The 20,025-nt window shown below is 40.0% G+C and overlaps 1 protein-coding gene across 4 annotated transcripts in view; it reads right to left on the bottom strand.

The window, feature by feature from the left end:
* Nucleotides 1–20,025, bottom strand: part of ARHGAP6 (Rho GTPase activating protein 6) — a 516,153-nt gene that overhangs the window by 72,439 nt on the left and 423,689 nt on the right. For all 4 annotated transcript variants that reach the window (XM_055121046.1, XM_055121047.1, XM_055121049.1 and 1 more), the window contains exon 2: nucleotides 13,316–13,475. In XM_055121046.1, coding sequence (XP_054977021.1) covers nucleotides 13,316–13,475 — 160 coding nt within the window. The remainder of the gene's footprint in view (nucleotides 1–13,315; nucleotides 13,476–20,025) is intronic.

A 20,025-nucleotide genomic window follows, 5' to 3' on the forward strand; every position in this document is an offset into this window, starting at 1 on the left:
CTGAATTTTCCCGTGACATTATTTGGGGTTTTAATCGCCCCAAATCCTTCAATTCTTATGTTTTCTGCAGTTATCTCACTGATCCAAATGCACTAAGATGATGAGATCAGTTACTTGAAAACACCAGATATGGAGTATGAGCTCAATGAATGGTCTCCAAGCCCAAACGACCACTAATAATATTATTACTTCTCTCACAAACCTGCTCCAAAATGAATATAAAACATCTGGTGCTATTTTTTTTCTTGCCTTATGTTTCGGAGGTTGTGGTTTAAGAGCCCTCAAAATGGGAAGTAGATGAGACTAAAACAATAAATTTTAATTTTGGTAAAGGATAAAATCAAGTTTTGATTAACACTTATAAGAAAGTCACAGGATGTATAACTCACATAATTTGTACATACATATATATAATTAAAACAGTACTTAGTCTATCAAAATAGACCCTGAAAATTGAAAAAGAAATACACATTTCTCTACTAAGCAGTGTTGTTGCATGCACAAGACAAATACCAAAACTGAATGATTTAAGCAGAAAGAGATTTAGGGAACCTCAGAAATAAGAGATTCCCCCCCCCCCATTTTAAACACCGTGGTTTACAGAGTTGTTCATGGTGACTTGTTACAGGCATTCAGTATTCCAACACGAATCCCACCACCACTGTCATCGTCCCTCTACCGCTGTCTCCATTTATCAACGACCTCTAATCCCTGCCCACGCAACAGGCTCACAATAATTTATTTTATATTGCGGTTACCAATAAATGGCTAATAGAATGATCAAAACTATTTTGGTAGAAGGAAATTTCTGAAAATCATATCTCAGCATGGGGACATTAAGTCCTTGTCTGAGGCTTTGTTGTTGCAAGTTAAGTCTTCCTTGCTAAAGTTTTTTGAAGAGATTTATTTTATTTATTTATTTTTTGCTTTTTGGGTCACACCCGGCGATACTCAGGGGTTACTCCTGATTCTGCACTCAAAAATTACTCCTGGAGGTGCTCAGGGGACCATATAGGATGCTGGGAATCGAAAACGGGTTGGCTGCTTGCAAGGCAAACGCCCTACCCAATATGGTATCACTCCAGCCCCTGAAGAGATTTATTAAGGCAACACAATCAACCACCTTGAATCTAGCCAGGACTCTAATCTATAATCTTCCTTTACAGCAAGCAAACTATACCAGAATGACAAACATAAAGGATGCTTTTCATTGGCCTAGACACATGTTTTCTTTCAAAGCAGGGAGAAATTAGTTCAATGGTTTTAACCAGGTCAGAAACTATAGCCTTTGAATTACTTTCTGCCATAAAGCTGAGTTTCCAGTTTTGGTGTTTCAGAAAGCAGAACCACCTTTGGTGTTTCAGTGAGCAGAACAAATTTGTCTTTCTCAGTTATATGGAAACTGAATTTTCAACATTTAATGTCTGGAAGAAAAACTTTTAAACTATTAAAAAATCACATTAGGGGGCCGGAATGATAGCACAGCAGGTGGGGCATTTGCCTTGCATGCAGCTGACCCAGCTTCAATCCCTGGCATCTCATATGGTCCTTCGAGCACCACCAGGAGTAATTCCTGAGTGCCGAGCCAGGAGTAACCCCTGAGCATTGCTGGGTGTCACCCAAAAAGCAAAAAAAATCAAATTAGATTTACAGGAAAGTTCCAAAGATAGTAGGGACTTTCCCGTAGTCCTGTCATCCAGTTTCCGCTGATGACATCATTTTCTTAAATATTAGTGAGCTAGTCGAAACTTAGAAAACAATAACAGTACATCATTGTCCACCAAATAACAGAGGTTGGATTCAAAGACTACCAGTTTTCTCCACTATTTCTGCCTTTTAGTAAATGTGAGACAGTGACACTTGTGAATTGCCCTAAAGTAAAATGATGAAATAATTCAGTGGAGACATTTTTTTAGGAGGTGGATCAGAAAACGAAAGGTTTTCCCCAACTCTGCTCAAAAATGCTGATATTAGAGTTTATTCTTAAAGAATGAGATGATTTTTTTTCTTGTAGGTCTTTGATTTTTGAATAGGGGTTTCCCTCAATAAATCATATAGTGATTGCTTAAACTTGAGTTATGCTAAAAATTTATTATTCCTAGTTGGATTACTTTATTAAGTAAGCATTCCATTGGTTAAAAGATGAGAATGGACAAATTGAGAAATGGATGAACAGCTTCTTAAGATTTTGTGTTAGGATTCAAGAGAGAGGCAGATAAGGGGCAGGCTGGGGTGGAGTGTTAGTATAGGTGGACAAGGCATTAGACATCCAAATTTGATCCCAGCATCCCATATGGTTTGCTGAACCTGCCAGGAGTGATCCCTGAGCACAAAGTAAGTCCTGAGCACCAATATGGTGTGGCCCATTAAACAAGGAAAGAGAGGGGAGAAATCGAAAAGCAATGTATTCAAGCCCAAACTGGCTCCACTACTCAATCAGTTATGAATATCACCATAAGTATATTTTAGTGTTATTTTCTCAATATAGTTCATTCTCTAGCCTGTTAATTTTATAATGAAATCCATGGGGGAAATTTTCAATAATATATCACCTCAACTTAGCCTAAAGAATTTGTCTACTAACATTGATTGAAATAGTAGTTCAGTCCTTTTTTTCATAGTGCAAATGTCCCCAAATTTAACACTTATTCTTCCTTCGTTAGCATATTGTGGGTAAGATTTTTCAGAGTATACTTCTAAAGAGTGCAAGTTTTTCAGACAAAGAAATATTTATGGTATTCCAAAGCAATATGGATTCCTGCCCTTAGAGCTATGGCGCCCCAAAGTACTTGTGAAATATACTAATCCCCACAGTTTACATGTTGAAGTGGTGGTGAAATTATCAAAGCTGTGGTCAAAAAAGAACATTCTGTGAGTCTCTCACTGTTATAAAGGGAGTTAGTTCTAGGAGGTCATGACGCTTCCAGTTAAATTAAACACTAAAGAAGCTTTTCCGCTTTGTATAAATTATTTTGGCAAGGTAATTAGTTCTGAGATTTTTTCCTCAGGAGGCAAAGAAAAAAAACCAGTGGATTCTTGAACCTCAAAGCAAATGGTTTTCTATTACAGAAAATCATCAAGATACTTAATTATTTATTCTATCAAAACGTGAGGGGGAAAGCTGGTCACATGACTTGGATGCCATGGGTTTAAAAGCTCAACTATGGTTTTTCCTTAACCAGGCGGACTTTGTAATCATTGCTTGCTGTAACAACTGCTCATGATCAAATTATGCCCTAGAAGGATCTTTTACTTGCTGTCACTTTTTCCACATTCAAGAGCTCTAAATTTTTTTCTTTTTTTTTTCAAGAGTGGTGGTGGAGCTATGAGTCCACGTTCCAAGAGACCATGAACTGTTATCTTTTCCTTAGTTAGCAGCTGGTTTATTCTTCAGGCTCCTGAATTTACATCTCTTCTGACACCATCCTTAAATTGAAAACAATATTTTCCACTCAGTCTGTATCGTATTGCAATTTCAGAGATAGGCATTTCCAAATATTATGTAAAAGAAAAATTGCCTTTGGCTAGTGGTTTTCTGATGCTATCCTTTTCCCTGAGTATAGACGAAAGAAAGTGGTGGAACAAGAGACAGAAATCACTTATCCCAAGAACTACCTGAAATGTTAGCTTTCTCAAGGAAATTATACCTCAAATTATGGGAGCTTCAGCTTTATTATTTTAAAGCCAAAGTTTGTAGTCCAGGATGAAAAGGTCAAGTTTGACAAGGTGTCTGCACACAATATGATTTTTGACCTATGCAAAACTTTCTTTTGATAGATTATAATGAACAAATAAAGAGGGAATACAATATCCTGAAGCCATAGACTTTAAGCCTTAGGAATGCCTCAGAATTTCTGGCTGTTGCTCCCATCAAAGCAGCTCTCACAGACTCAGTAATTGGACAGGTGATACAACTTGATGAATGGTATTATAGGTTCCTCTCACTTTCTATTTCTAGTTCTTGAGTTTTTGTGTGTGTGTGTGCATTGGAAAAGGTCGAACTCAGCTCTTCCAGATGTAAGGCATGCTCTGGGTGCCTAAGTCACATTATCAGCTCTACATTCTTTATTTTTGCTTATTCTTTAACCGATATGAAATGATTCTTAATGATATGTAAATAGTGTATATATAAATATACTACGATTAAAAGTTTAATATAGTTTATTCTAGTTCTCAGATATTTTCTGTGTAAAAGATATATAAAAACACTGTTTTAGACATTATAACAAATAGAGAAGGGCTGGAAAAATTGTACAGGTAGGGCGCTTGTCTGGCATGCTGCTGACCCAGGTTTAATCTCTGGCACCAAATATGGTTCCCCAAGGACAGTCAGGAGTAATTTCTGAATGAGAGCCAAGAGTAAAGCCTGAGCATCTCTGGGTGTGGCCCTCAAATAAAATAAAACAACAAAATAAACAACAAAAGATGGAAGGAGGATTTCCTATGTGTTATTCAGTTTCAGTGTCAGACAACAACATTGCTATTATGTACTCCAAGTGTTTTTAATCAAAGCCTATGTTTATCCTACAACACCATCACCCCAATTTTTCTTCCACACCCCCCTATTTTTTGCAGTATGGTTTGGGCCACATCTGTGTGTGCTCAGGATGTACTTTTGCTCTGTGCTCAGGGCTTACTTCTGCTCTGTGCTCAGAGATCATCCCCAGTAGGGGTTGGTGGACCATATATATGCCAGATATTGAATTGGCTACATGCAAGGTAAGTGCTGTACTAGTTTTATGGCCTCTTCTTCCTAACTTAAGAGATGCTAAATTCTCACTGCTCTTTTCTGCTTCTTCAAATTGCCGTAGGAATAGTGATGCCATGGGCTGCTGCCAACATTTGTGACAATGAGGGAAGCCTGCCAAAAAGCTAAGTGACCAACTGATGATGGCAGAGAGGAGAGATGAAAGGCCACTGGATTAATAAGTCCTGGAACCAGACTGTGTGTGGGTTCCTTGTAAATTAATATAACTCACTTCTTTATTACTTCAGCCAATTTTGGTCTGATTTCCATAATTTTCATACAAAGAATGTAACAGTGTACATCACCAAACTCAGTTTCTGGAATGTGTTTTCTACTTCTATCTGTCATGTAAAGCCACTCATGAGATTTTGATCAGGTGTGTACTGGGTGGAATCTAAGATAAGAAAGGTAAGAGGATGAGGTTACCAAGAACTGTCTCTCTGTTGATAAGCAAAGTTCTTGCAGAGAAATGTTGATAATATTTCAGATATTGAACCAGTCACTAATAAGTAAGCTAATAATCAACCCACAATGAAGACTTAACTATTGTAATTATAAACTTAAAACATTTCTTACAGGCTTGTAAACTGTGTAAAGCCTCCTGTTTTTTAAGCAACCTTTTTTTTCTTTTGCATTTTGGGTCACACCCGGCGATGCACAGGGGTTACTCCTGGCTTTGCACTCGGAATTACTCCTGGCAGCGCTCAGGGGACTATATGGGATAATGGGAATCGACCCTGGGTCAGCCACATGCAAGGCAAAGGCGCTATCCACTGTATAATCACTCTGGCCACAAGCGACTTTTTTTTTTTTGTTTAAGCAACAAAAATTTTCTTCTTTTTTTTAGTGTCACCAAACAGAGTTTATTATCCACTTTTAAAAATATTTTGTCACAGCAAATACAAAAGCTAAAACATGAGCAGTATAATTTGATCATTAATCAATATTCATTATGGAATAAAGTTAAGATATTAAAGAAATGGAAATAATTGGATAATATAGCTGATTAACTTAATGGGTATAAACTATATGTTTATCAATATGATACTCTCAAAGATGAACAAATCTTATCTAGGAAGGTCAAAAGCTAAATATTTTTATCTTTGTGGATGAGATGGTCTCTTAAAAATCAATACAGTTTGACACTGTAGTATAAAAATAACCATAGAGTAATACAGAAACAAAAGAGTGTGACTGTGCTTTAATAAAACTTTATTTTAAAGTACCAGGAGGTTGACTCCATGGCTTCGAGGCTGGCCTCTCGTTCCGGGGAAAGGGCAACTCAGAGAAGCGATCACCAACTACATTGTAGTCAAAGGCCATGTGGGGGAAGGGAGTTGCGGGCTGAATGAGGGCTAGAGACTGAGCACAGCGGCCACTCAACACCTTTATTGCAAACCACAACAGCTAATTAGAGAGAGAGAACAGAAGGGAATGCCCTGCCACAGTGGCAGGGTGGGGTGGGGGGAGATGGGATTGGGGAGGGTGGGAGGGATGCTGGGTTTACTGGTGGTGGAGAATGGGCACTGGTGAAGGGATGGGTTCCCGAACTTTGTATGAGGGAAGTATAAGCACAAAAGTGTATACATCTGTAACTGTACCCTCACGGTGATTCTCTAATTAAATATAAATTTAAAATAAAATAAAATAAAAACACTTTATTTTAAAAACAGTCATTAGGGTAAAGTTGGCCTTCAGGATATTGTTTCCTTACTTGTATCTTAAGAGAAGACCACTTAAAATTATTTCCATAATAAATATTTGATAAAAACTCAACAATTGAATCTTTACATAATTGTGAGGGCTCAATTTCAAATAATCAGAAATTCTAATGAGTTTAAAACAACACATAGCATTTACTTTTAATTAATACTTATATAACTTTGTTTTTCCCATGGAAAAACAAAGAAAAATGGGAGCTTTTATTCATATTTCCAGGATGAAACATTCTTTATAATTATCAGTTTTCCTTTGAGGCCATGATCCCAACAGAGAAAATAGTGTAGTCTTGAAATCTATGAAGGGTGCCAGAATATTTTAGAAACTGCAGTGACAAAATGCCAAAGTCTTGAGCAATAGTAGTTGCTATTCTAACATATACAGATTAATATGTGCCATTGTAACTAGCAAGGATAAGAGCAATGATAGAAAACTATATTGTCTGAGAACATAAAAGAGATCACCTGTGACTTGTGAAGACACAAATTACATGGCTGAAAGAACCATGCAGTATAGTAACTGGTCTGCCTACTTGGAACCACTGAGAATCCCAAGGTACCTCATACTTGAAAACTTGACATGATCAAAGTTGTGGGTTACAAAGGAGAGTGTCCAAAAAGAAAATTAAGAAAGAACCTTCAGGTAAACCTCTCCATCAATCTTGGATTTCACCGGAATAGGGAAATAAGGCAGTTATTACCTATTAGTGTCACCAAAGGTAACTTGTATAACTGGTATTCACTACTTGCTCTTTTCACATGCTTGCTGCATTTGGGTTTTCTCCTTGAGTGTGTAGATTACTCTTGATATGGCTTTGTAGTCTTCATTAAAGGTCTTAACTTCTTTAGAACCTAAAGCCTTAAAGAACTAACCTCCAGGTTAGATTTCCAGCTTTGCATAAAAGAGAGAAGTGGGGAACACAGAAAGTCACTCCTTACCTGCATTACCCCCACACCTCCAGGGAGGAATCTGCAGTTGGGTTCTCTAGACTAGAAGATACTAGAAGTTTAGGATTAGGGTCTAGCTCTACAGAACCTTAGGCTGAGGCTCTCAAGCCCTAAAGAAACTATGGCCAAGCTATGCCTAAGAGTAATAGCAAAAAATAACTAAAAGTTTTCCATATAGACAATTTTAATCTTTGGTTTTTAAATATCTCTTCCTCATTCCATTCCATCTGACTTCTAAAACTATGTTACTCATATACTGGATCAAAACTTATCAATAAATTATGAAAATTTAGAGGGTCATGGTAAATGTAGTTTAGAAAATGATATAGAGTCAAACAGAAGAAAACGGGAGAGAGTGCTAGAGAATATAAAAACGTATTCCTGATATATTGGGACTATATGTTTCCTGAATTGAGATTTCAAATGTATTTCTTATTGTAGATCGGGGACCACAGCCAATCCAGGTTCAAGACCAAGCACTACATATAGTCCCCAAAGCACCAGGAATAAATGATCCCTGAAGCACAGAGCCAGGGGTAAATGCTGAGTACTGTCGGGTGTAACTGCCCCTCAATAAAATGAAAACATGTTCCTCTAAAAGAAAATTAAATCTATGGACAAGGGTGCTAGCACAAAGGATTGGAGCATGTGATTTGCATGTAAGAGGCCCGGGTTTGATCTTAGGCACTGGTAGGTCTCTAGGGAACTGCCAGAAGGACTTCCTGAGTTCCACCTGATAGAACCATAAAAAAAACTGAAAAATATAAAAGGGAAATTAAATATACGGTGCATTTTTAGAATAGGCTGCAAACAAACAAATGTCTTCTTTGATATTGAATAGTATTGTAAATAGCTTTGATGACCCTATCGTTAGGCACAGAGAGCCACAGGAGTGGCTTCGCTTTCTGTTGCTTTTTCTAACAAATTAATTGTAGACTTTGGAATTAAAGACTGCTCTGGTGGGTGCTGGTATAGTGCATAGAATGAGGGAGAAGCCCTGAGTTGAGGAGCAAGATCGAGGTCTATGATAGACAACTTTCATTAAGACTACAAACAATGTCAAGAAGTTTTAAGGTCATCGTGGTTATTACTTCATTTAAGCTTCACTTCGAACCCTATAAAACCATCAATCAAAGATATAAACTGGTGAAGCCTAGGGAATACAAGGTGAAACAGTGGGAAACATTGTTGGCTCAAAAATTATTAGTGGGGATTCTGAGAAAAATGAGAGAAAGGTGATTGACGATCCTTGGATCAGGAGAGTGAAGGAAGGAGCTTTATTTTTATTTATTTATTTATTTATTTATTTATTTATTTATTTTGCTTTTTGGGTCACACCCAGTGATACACAGGGGTTACTCCTGGCTCTGCACTCAGGTATCACTCCTGGCAGTGCTAGGGGACCATATGGGATGCTGGGAATCAAACCTGGGTTGGTCACATGCAAGGCCAACACCCTATCTGCTGTGCTATCGCTCCAGCCCCAGGAGCTTTATTCTAAGGGAGACTAATGATATATTCCTACATGCTTTCATTCACTTCTCCAAGATTTGCTGTGGCTCAGTGGTGAACTGGAGAATTGACCTGATGTTCCAGATTCAAAGACAAATACAGTATAATAACCCTACAGGAAACCACAATCCTTGGGGAAGTGGTTGTGAACACAGAGAAGCTATACCTAATTCTACAGCCCCCAAATAGAGATACTTGTTGAGGTCTTCTCAGCCAATTGATCTTGCACCTTAATTTATTTTCTTCAAGTTTTAATTTATTCATTTTGTATTGTGACTAGGGGCTGGAGGCAGGGGAGAATGGGGATTTTTCATTTGTTTTCATGGTGTCAGAAATTGAACTCAGGGCCTCATCCTACCACCGTGTCCTATTCTACTCCACCTCACCCCTGCCCCAGAACCCCAACATTTTTCTTTGATTACTCCTATTTGGTGGTATTAAATCTTGTCAACATTTCTATCTACTGAGGAGTTTGTGGGTTTTCAGGTGTCTTCATATTTTTGACTTGCACAAGAAACTTGACTGGCAGTACTGGGACCATCATCTCTTCACTGGACATAGAAATAGGACAGTGTCTTTTCTGTCCAGTTTTGTTACATAAGCACCAAGTTGAATTTCCCTGCCCGCCAGGTTGCCCTTATTTTTTAAACCAACATTTAAATCACAAATCGATGGCAGCTGCGCTGTTAGTGTACCAAGAATCTTATTTTCTTGATTTCATTGAGTTGTTTACTTGGGTTTTCCATTGCCTAAGGGATATGTGAGGGATATTCTGAGGCAGCCGTATAATTGAGCAATTTTGAGATGTCAGGGCACTTTTATTAGACTATTGTCCACATTTTTTTACAGTATCAGTTAAGAAAATGCCATGATCTGTTTTCAGAATACATAAAGTCCTCAGCTGTATTATTAAACATACCCAAAGAAAGACAAATAAAAACAAAACAAACATAAGCACTAAAGAAAACATGACTATGCAATTTTGTGTTGTTTTAAATATTCAGTTTACAATATAATGTGGTCAAACTAACCTGCTGTATTAGTTATGGCAAAAATTAGTCACTTTCTTTTACTTTACACAAGACAGCAGCAGTTTTCTCCTGTAAGTAGCCATATAGTAAACTTTGAGACTAAGAATTGGGGCTGTCACTAGTCAGATCCACCAATATTAATTGAAATTAGCCACAGACAATATGGAAATGAATGAGCTGTGTTCTGTTTTCTGAAGGACTTTACAATGGAAAGTTGGGTTTGGCCAGCAGGTCAGTTTACTAACCTCTAGTCTGACTGTATCCAATTGCGATCAAAATAATATTAATTGAGCATAACACTCTGGCTGATACACAAAAGCACTCTGTGAATGTATCTGGGGTGTTTTTTTGGTTTGCTTGGGGTTCTTCAGGAGGTGCATAGATTATCCAAACCATCCCATCTGTACTTCTATGGTGCTGGTGATTAAACCAGGGTTGGCCATGGGCAAGGCAAACAAATCCTTGGTCCCTGCTGATATACTTTAAGAAAATAAAAAGTTGATGCAAGTCCTTAGGAGGTGTTGCAGATTTTTTACATTGTTCTCCTGATTCTGCTGTTAAGGATGAAAACATTTACAGTTACATTGTCTGGTCCAAGAGCCTATGCCAAGAGTAAGTGTTCCATCAGGCAGACAGTCCCTGGTTTCCTCCCCGGGGGCAATTTCAGGCTCCCAGGGAAAACTGCTGAGTGACACGATCATTCCCACTTCCTGATTTCGACCACTACAGATTTCTTCAAGAGTTCCTTTTTGAAACAACTCATATTCTGTAGGAGTCACATATGAAGCCCATAAGTCATCAGAAAAGGCTTAAATTTTGAGTGGGTACAGAAGAGGCGTAAGTCAGGATGTGAGGAGTTGTGGTTTCTGACTATGGAGGAGAGCCCACTCTCCCGAGGCCAATGCACGGTGGCTTTCTACTACTGAGGCTTTAAGTCTACCTTAATGAATATAGTTACCTATCTGGGAGATATAGTCTTGGAAGTAAAATGGTTGTGTATCTAAACTTAGTTATTGACCAACTGCCTTGTAAGATGTCTTGCAACAATTAGACTCTTACAACAACACGGATGACTATTTTCTCAGAAAATATATTATCCTACTTTTAGAATCATGCCAAAGAGGGAAAAAAATCATTGTTGATTAGCTTTTTAGTTTCTGTATCTTTAATGAATATGATGTTGAGTGTCTTTTTCAAATATTTATAGCTCACTTTCCCACTTTTTTTGTGCGCTGCCTATAATTGGCTTATTTATAGAGGGGAATCTGAAAAGCAGGAACAAAAAGAAGCATTAAATTACCTGAGTTTAAAAGCAAAGCTCTGAAGATTACTGTACCCTGATAACTTATCTGTTATTTGCTCATCCCAGGTTCTACCCAAATCCAGAGGGTCATTCTCTTCAGTACAAGCTGTGTAGGCCCACATTTCTTTCATCCTTTTTTCTACAAGAACATAAATTGTCAACTGTGCTTGTGAAAGGGATGCTAAATGGCTCCAGGCATTAGAGTCCTGTGAAAAGCTATGGGGGTGGGGGGCAGCACACCCTCCTCATAGAGAACCCAGATGCAGTCACCTTGGGAGGAAGGTAGCCCAAAGAGCAAGGTGGAGGTAAGGGTAGTAGGGAAATGCGCCTGTCCTCCAGCTCCTGAACTGCAGCGACCTTTCCCTTCTGAACTTTCACAACCACCAGCAGATTCCAGCTTAGAGCTGAAAGGGAGTCTCGAGCACTGAGAAACACCGTCTCTGTGGCAAAGTAGAGTCTCCCGCTATGAGGGCGACTAGCCCCAGCTTGCAATGGGGGACATTGATGGGCACAACCTCAGCTCTGGTCTTCATACTCTAAACCCCATGCCTTTTCCGGTCCCCACACTGAGCCTAGCTTGCACAGCATAGCCAGCAGCGCGGTTGACAGAATGGGAGCATGAGTTTGCGTGTGTTCCAAGGCTGCTCTGCCTTTGCACTTGGACCCTTAGGAACCTGTCCAGGATTGTGGTGGGGAGCTGTTCTAGACAGTATAGAAAGTTGAAGAGCACCCCTGGAGTCTCACCAGTAGATGTGGGATGGATCCTCCACCAAGCTGTGATAACACTGCCAGATGCCCCCTTGAATGAGGTGCAAAATCAGGCCTGCTTGAAACCACTTATAGGTGCACGGAGGGGTGAAGGCAAAGAATATAAATAAATGTCCTTGAAGCTGCCCCGCCACATACTAATAAAAGAAAACCAGAAAAAAAGTATGCAGATACTGAAACCTGCTACCTCTTAGAAGCTGGCTCTCTCCCCTGCTTTCCTAAGCTTCCAGTCTGCTAACCAATGAGCTCTCTCTTTCTCTCTCTCTCTCTCTGTATCACATCACAGCCTTTCATTCCACCTCACACTTCCTTCCTGCGACATACTAAGTCATCTTATAAAGTACCCTTATAGAAGATGGTAAATATTCAGAAAGAGATTTGCTTAGATTAAAGGATTTCAAATACATCCTACTTATCGTTTCTATGTTTGTAAAAGCATCAGACAACTGAGCTAGTGCTGGCTCCAATGTCTTAATATTAAACCCCACCATAGATACTTCAGATGAAAGACTACAGGAAAATGAGATAACTAAAAAAAACAAAATCAAACTTTTGGATTCTGAGGACCATTAATTACCAGCTTACAGGGGTGCACCGGGAACTTAACTAATTTTAGGATGCAATGTAACTGCAATACATAGATACATAAACTTTTATTTTGCTTATATATTTTTTAGTTTTGGGACCACAACAAAATGTGCTCAGGATTTAGTCCTGGCATTGTACTCAGGACTCACTGGATAACTCAAAGGTCATATGTGGTGCTGGGGATTGTGCCGCTGGGTCTGCCACATTTAAGGTCTGCGCCTTACCTGATGGACTATTTCTCCAGCCCACATAAACTTTAAAACATGAGTGAACGCTGGTATAATGCTTGATTTGGTTTTGGGTTTGTATAAGGTCAAGTGATTCACAGACTGTTGAAACCGTGTTTTCAACTAGTAATTTTGAACTCCTATTGAGAGACAAGTTTTTTCTCCTAAGCTTTCCAGCTGAACATTCTGAAAGTTCTGTCTAGTCAGTTATTCTGAAGCCATGTTAGCCTGCTGAGGTACACATGACTTTCTTTTTCATGTTCCAAGTTCATCTTCCCTCAAAATGAACGTATTAATTGACATGCAAATTGTCTGCCTTGACCATGTCTTTCAAAATGGACTGGAATGCCAGCCAGCAACCATTTCCTTCCTGTGTTAACCTGAGGTGTGAGATGGCTATGCAGCTGGTGCTCTGGCAGGGCAGATGTTTTTCTTGCAGCCTTCCCAGATGGGAACACAGACAAAAACCTTACCTTTAGGAATGGTGATCTGGCAGCCTAGGTCACAACCCTGCTGCAACTGAGTAAACGCCACTTCCTGAAGACGAGCACGCTCCAGCTCGGAGAGGCCCTGGATGGGGACGGTCTGCAGCTGCACAGAGCGGCCTGACATGCTGTTCCAGGTGAAATCACCCTGCGAGCCAAGGGGAAAAACAGTGTTACACGGTTCATGCACTTTTCACAAACCTCATCCTTCTCAGGTGGGGATGGGCAAGCAGGCTTCATCGGCGTGTTCCCAAGGGAATCTAGGCATTGAAAATGAAATCCCTTAGCTACCTGCAAAAAAAGGAACTCTGACCTCTGTCTCATGCCAGGCACAAAAGTCAGATCAAAGTGGATTAAAGACCTCAATATCAGAGATGAATCTATAAGGTTCATAGAAGAAAATGTAGGCAGAACTCTCCATGACATTGAAGCTAAAAGCATCTTTAAGGAAAAAACAGCACTGACCATGCAAGTGGAAACAAACATAAACAAATGAGACTACATCAAACTAAGAAGATTCTTCTGCAATTCAAAAGAAACAGTGACCAAAATACAGAAAGAGCCCACAGAATGGGAAGGATTATTTACCAAATAGGGGCTAGAGCGATACCACAGCGGGTAGGGCATTTGCCTTGCATGCAGCTTACCCAGGTTCGAATCCCAGCATCCCATATGGTCCCCTGAGCACCACCAGGAGTAATTCCTGAGTACAGAGCCAGGAGTAACCCCTGTGCACCACCGGATGTGACCCAAAAAGCAAAAAAAATTATTTACCCAATACCCATCTGATAAGGGATTAATATCCAGGATATACAAGACACTTGTAGAATTGTATAAGAAAAAAACCTCCAACCCCATCAAAAATGGGGAGAAGAAATGGACAGAAGTTTCCTCAAAAACGAAATAAAAATGGTCAAAAGGCACATGAAAAAATGCTCCACATCACTAGTCATCAGGGAGATGCAAATCAAAACAACAATGAGATATCATCTCATACCACCGAGACTGACACACATTCAAAAGAACAAAAGCAACCAGTGCTGGCATGGATGTGGGGTAAAAGGGATGCTCTTTCACTGTTGGTGGGAATGCCAACTGGTCCAGCCTTTCTGGAAAACAATATGGACAGTCTTTCAAAAACTAGAAATGGAGCTTCCATATGACCCTCCAATACCACTTTTGGGAATATATCCCGAGGATGCAAAAGAGCAAGTAGAAATGACATCTGTACCTATATATTCATTGCAGCACTGTTCACGATAGCCAAAATATGAAAACAACTCGAGTGCCCTAGAACAGATGACTAGTTAAAGAAAATTTGGTACATCTACACAATGGAATACTATGCAGCTGTTAGGAGAGATGAAGTCATGATATTTGCTTATAAATGATTAAACATGGAGAGTATCATGCTAAATGAAATGAGTCAGAAGGAGAGGGACAGACATAGAGGGACTGTACTCATTTGTGGAGTGTAGGGTAGTATCAAATGAGGCTGACACCCAAGGACGGTAGATACAAGGGCCAGGGGGATTGCCCCATAGCTGGAAGACTGCTTCATGAGTGGAGGGGAAAAGGCAGATGGAATAGAGAAGGGATCACTAAGAAAATGATGGCTGGAGGAACCAGTTGGGATGGGAGATGCATGCCAAAAGTAGATAATGGACCAAACATGATGACCTCTCAGTGTCTGAGCTGCAAGCTATAATGCTCAAAAGTACAGAGAGAGTATGGGGAATATTGTCTGCCTTAGAGGCAGAGGTAGGGTGGGAAAGGGGGGTATTCCAGGGATATTGGTGGTGGGGAATGTGCACTGGTGGAGGGATGGGTGTTTGATCATTATGAGATTGTAAGCTTGTAACTATCTCGCGGTGATTCAATAAAATTAAAAATAATTAACAAAAAGATCTATACCAGATCTAAATGAAAAAAAAAGAAAATGAAATCCTTGAATCTTAGTAATATCACTGGTCCCATAGGATGATGTGGACATAAGCCAAAGGAAACGATATGGGAATTTTTTACTTTATTATTTGGGAACAGAAAAAAAATCCTGTGATCACAGATAGATATCTGGAAGAATGAACAAGTGTTGTTGGTATACTGTGCACCATGACTGTGCCAAAGACTTTAAAGTTATTGCTTCCAATAGCCTCATGACAGGTTACCATTTTGAACCTATCTCTCAAAGAATTGAGGAATATGATAATTTTAAACAATCATAGAAGAGACTATATGAAAACATATAAAATAGACTGAAGTATTTCAGTATTTTATAATGCATATTATTATAGTAATATATGTCACAATAGTATCACTGTCACTGTCATCCCGTTGCTCATCAATTTGTTTGAGCGGGCACCAGTAACGTCTCTCATTGTGAGACCTATTGTTACTGGTTTTGGCATATCAAATATGCCACGGGTAGCTTGCCAGGCTCTGCTGTGCGGGCGCAATACTCTTGGTAGTTTGCCGGGCTCTCCGAGAGGGGCAGAGGAATTGAACCCGGGTCGGCTGCATGAAAGGCAAATGTCCTACCGCTGTGCTATCACTCCAGCCCCACAATAGTATAGTAATAATATAATAATGATGATAAAATTGAGGCAAGAAAAGCTACATAATTTCTGTGAATGATTAGACATTCAAGATTTAGACAACATGAAGATCAACAATATGAACTTGAATCCCTTAAATTCCTCACTTAATGGCATATACTGATTGACTATAGTACTCTATAGTCATTGTATTATATAGTATTATATAGTGTACGATATTATATAGTATGATAGTAGATTGTATAGTACTATATAATGAGTATTCTGTCCCAGTGGAAAACCAGCAGGACCGTTCTGTTGCAAAAGAAGGGAGACATCCACGACAATGGCTACTAGATGAAGGACAACCATGCGAGCAAGCACGGTTCTGAAAAGGATTCAGCATGATCGACCATATCCACACAGTGACCAAACTCAATGAAGTTTTGCTAGAGTTCAAGATACTGCTCTGTCTAATCTTCATCAACTTAAAGAAGGCCTTCGATTCTGTTGAGACTGAAGTGGTCATCGAAGCCCTAGGCAAACAGGGCGTTCAAACTCAGTACATCAAGATCCTCCGCGAGCTGTATTACGGATTCACCACCAGGATCTCACCATTCTACAAGGAAGTGATCATTGACGAAAAGAGAGGGGTTCGGCATGGTGATACCATTTCACTGAAACTCTTTAGTGCCACCCTAGAGAACGTCATGCGACGACTGGAATGTGAAGGAATGGGAGTGAAGATAGACGGTCAGCAACTACACCACCTCCGCTTCACTGATGAAATCGTTCTGATAACGCCAAACATTAGCCAAGTGGCGCAAATTCTGGCCAACTTTGACTGAGAGTGTGGAAAGGTCAGACTGCAGCTGAACCTCAACAAGATAATGCTCATGAAAAATGAACTAGTCCCTGATGATCCATTTGCTCTCAATGGAACAAACATCTTCGATGCAGCAGCTATGTGTACCTGGGTCGAGAACTCAACATGAGGAACGACTTGGTGCCAGAACAGCGCAGGAGGAAGAGAGCAGTGTGGAACGCCTTTAAGAGTGTAGAAGTGGTTAAGAGGATGAAGGAACTCCGACTCTGGGCACATATTTTCGATTCCACTGTTCTTCCTGCACTAACGTACGCCTCAGAGACCTGCGCCCTACACAAGCAGGATGACAATGCTATTCAGGTATCCCAAAGAGGAATTGAAATAGCTATGCTGGGAGTATCACGTCTCACTCAAGTGAGAGAAGGAATCCAGATTTCTGACCTCCATCGACGGTCAAGAATCAGGGATGCTGTCTCGTTTGCCAAGGCATCAAAAATCAGATGGGCCGGTCATGTAATGCGATTCAGAGATGACTGCTGGACTAGAGCTGTTACCGACTAGATTCCATGGGACGTCAAAAGACCGCGTGGCCACCCACCAATGAGATGGTCAGACTTATTCCTCAAAACCCTGAATGAAAGATTTGAGGCTCTTCCTGTTCCTAGTGCCCGCTTGAGCAAATCGAAGATCAACGGGAATACAAGTGATACAAGTGATACAAGTGATACAAGTGACTATATAATGACTATAGTACTCTATACACTGAGGTAGATGCATCACAATAAGTGCAAATATGTGATCACTAAGAAGTACACATATAGGGGCTGGAGTGATAGCACAACGGGGTGGGCATTTGCCTTGGATGGGGCCGACCCGGGTACGATTCCCAGCATCCCATATGGTCCCTTGAGCATCGCCAGGAGTAATTCCTGAGTGCAGAGCCAGGAGTAACTCTTGTGCATCTCTAGGTGTGACCCAAAAAACAAAAAAAAATAAAAATAAAAAGGTACACATATATAGAGAGACATTTTCTGCTAAAATAGAATCAAAGTCAAGGTTCCCATTCTCCAGAGGACATGAGAAAGAGCATATGCACACATCCCATGTGTATGGACGAAAGATAGCTCTGCAGACAGGGCAAAAGGGAGGACTTTGGAAACATCCTTCACAGCCCTTGGAAAGGCATCATCCCCTTCTTGAGGGCGACTTTCCGGATTCACAATACTGGCCAACAAACATCTTTGAAGAGTACCGATTGCTTCCTCATCAAGATAGAAATGCTGCGTTCAATCCCTGCTTATAAGTATTTATAAATACTCATAAAACTTTAGTTGTGCAGCTTTTAAGCCATGTGATAACTAAGTGTTGGGTCACGATGACTCACTTTGTCGAATAATCTTACTCCACATGATCTTTTGAAATTAGTTAAAAGGAGCCCTTTTTCAAAAGATTTGTCCAATGCTTATTCAAATGATCACAAGGTTCCAATTTAAGTCTTCATAATTAAGAATCCAGAAGTCTAAAATAATCCATTTCTGTCCTGTCTCATCTCTGTCTTGAGATTACAGCAGCGGAGGGTGGAGTATCTAGGCTGAGTGCCCAAAGAAAGTACACAACGTAGTGTAGGTGATTAGACAAGTTCACAAGGAGCATCTACATATGCTCAGACATCTTAATCTGTGTAAGTTTCTGTTTGGGATTTTTTAACACTTAAATTTAATTTAGATTTAGATGCTGTCATTTACAATACTGTTAATAATACTTTCAGGCATACTGTGTTCCAATTCCACATTTCAAATCACTTTCAGCATCCCTTCATCAATATGTGAAGATCCCATTCCATTACCTCATCTTCCTACTTAGAAATTTTATTTAAAATTTTAATTATATGTGTGGCTAGAGGGATAGCACAGTGGGTAGGGCATTTGCCTTGCACGCAGCCGACCCAGGTTCGATCCCTGGCATCTGATATGGTCCCCTGAGCACCACCAGGAGTAATTCCTGAGTGCAAGCCAGGAGTAACCCCTGTGCATTGCCAGGTGTAACCCAAAATGCAAAAAAGAGAAAAGAAAAGAAAAGAAAATTTTAATTAGAAATTGAGTCAGAATATTAACATATTGTGTTAATGCTTATTGTTTTGATACTTTCTCACTTCAGCAGTACCAAAATGACCTAGACTCTCATCAAATGCTGCATGCAGTCTACCACATCATACCCCTCTACCCTTACTTGGAATTCTCGGCCATGGAGTAATTCAGGGCCATGGATTTGATACATTTCACTGCCTTGTATTGTTTCTCTCTATATCACAGATGAGTGAGATCATCTGGCATTTATCCTCCTCACTCTGACTTACTTAGCATAACTCCCTCCAGTCCCAAGCAAGTTTTAGCAAAGGGGAAGTTTTCGACTTTCCTTATGGCTGCATAGTATTTCATGAGTCTAAAACCTTTATATATAACTAACTGGTAGTTACAAGCATGCGAGGGTCCCTTTGGCTATGTGTTCTACTGAGGTAGAGATAAGTACAGAACAAAGTAACTGGGTAGAAGGTGGAGCTCAAAGATGATCATGTCCTTCACCCAGAAACTGTGAATGTTACATGTGGAAAGGAGCTTGATAAATGTGATCAAGTTAAGGGAATCTGGAATAGGGCTCTTGAAGATTATTCCAATGATTCTGACCCAATCATAATTTGTATTAAAGAGGGACAGAGTGGCATGATTAGAGAACGAAATGTAGTACACAATTCAAGAAGTGTGTGTGTGTGTGAGAGAGAGAGAGAGAGAGACAGAGAGAGACAGAGACAGACAGATAGACACATACACACATACACACATACACACAGAGATCTGAAAATGTAATCCTGTTTTTTTTTGGGGGGGGTCACACCTGGTGATGCACAGGAGTTACTCCTGGCTCATGCACTCAGGAATTACTACTGACCATGCTCGGGGGACCATATGGGATGCTGGGATTCGAACCCGGGTTGGACACATGCAAGGCAAATGCCCTACCCACTGTGCTCTCGCTCCAGGCCCTGAAAATGTAATCCTGAACCAAAGAACATAGTTGACTTTTAAGGGCAACAAAAGCAGGCCCAGGTTCTTCCCTTGAGTCACCAAAAGGAAATTTTGGCTTAGATTTAGTGCATTGATTCCCATGTCAGACTTCCGGGTTCCAGAACTTTCTGATCAGAAACTTGTGATGTTTTAAGCTTATGGTAATTTGCTATATCAGTCATAAGGCATTAAGACAGAAGCAGTGGGATGGAGTTTGGTGGATGTGTGGTTGCTCGAATGATGGGGAGAGAGTTGAGAGGAGGGTGTGCTCCTGAA

The sequence above is a fragment of the Sorex araneus genome, chromosome X (genome assembly GCF_027595985.1).
Source record: "Sorex araneus isolate mSorAra2 chromosome X, mSorAra2.pri, whole genome shotgun sequence".
NCBI classification, from domain to species: Eukaryota; Metazoa; Chordata; class Mammalia; order Eulipotyphla; family Soricidae; genus Sorex; species Sorex araneus.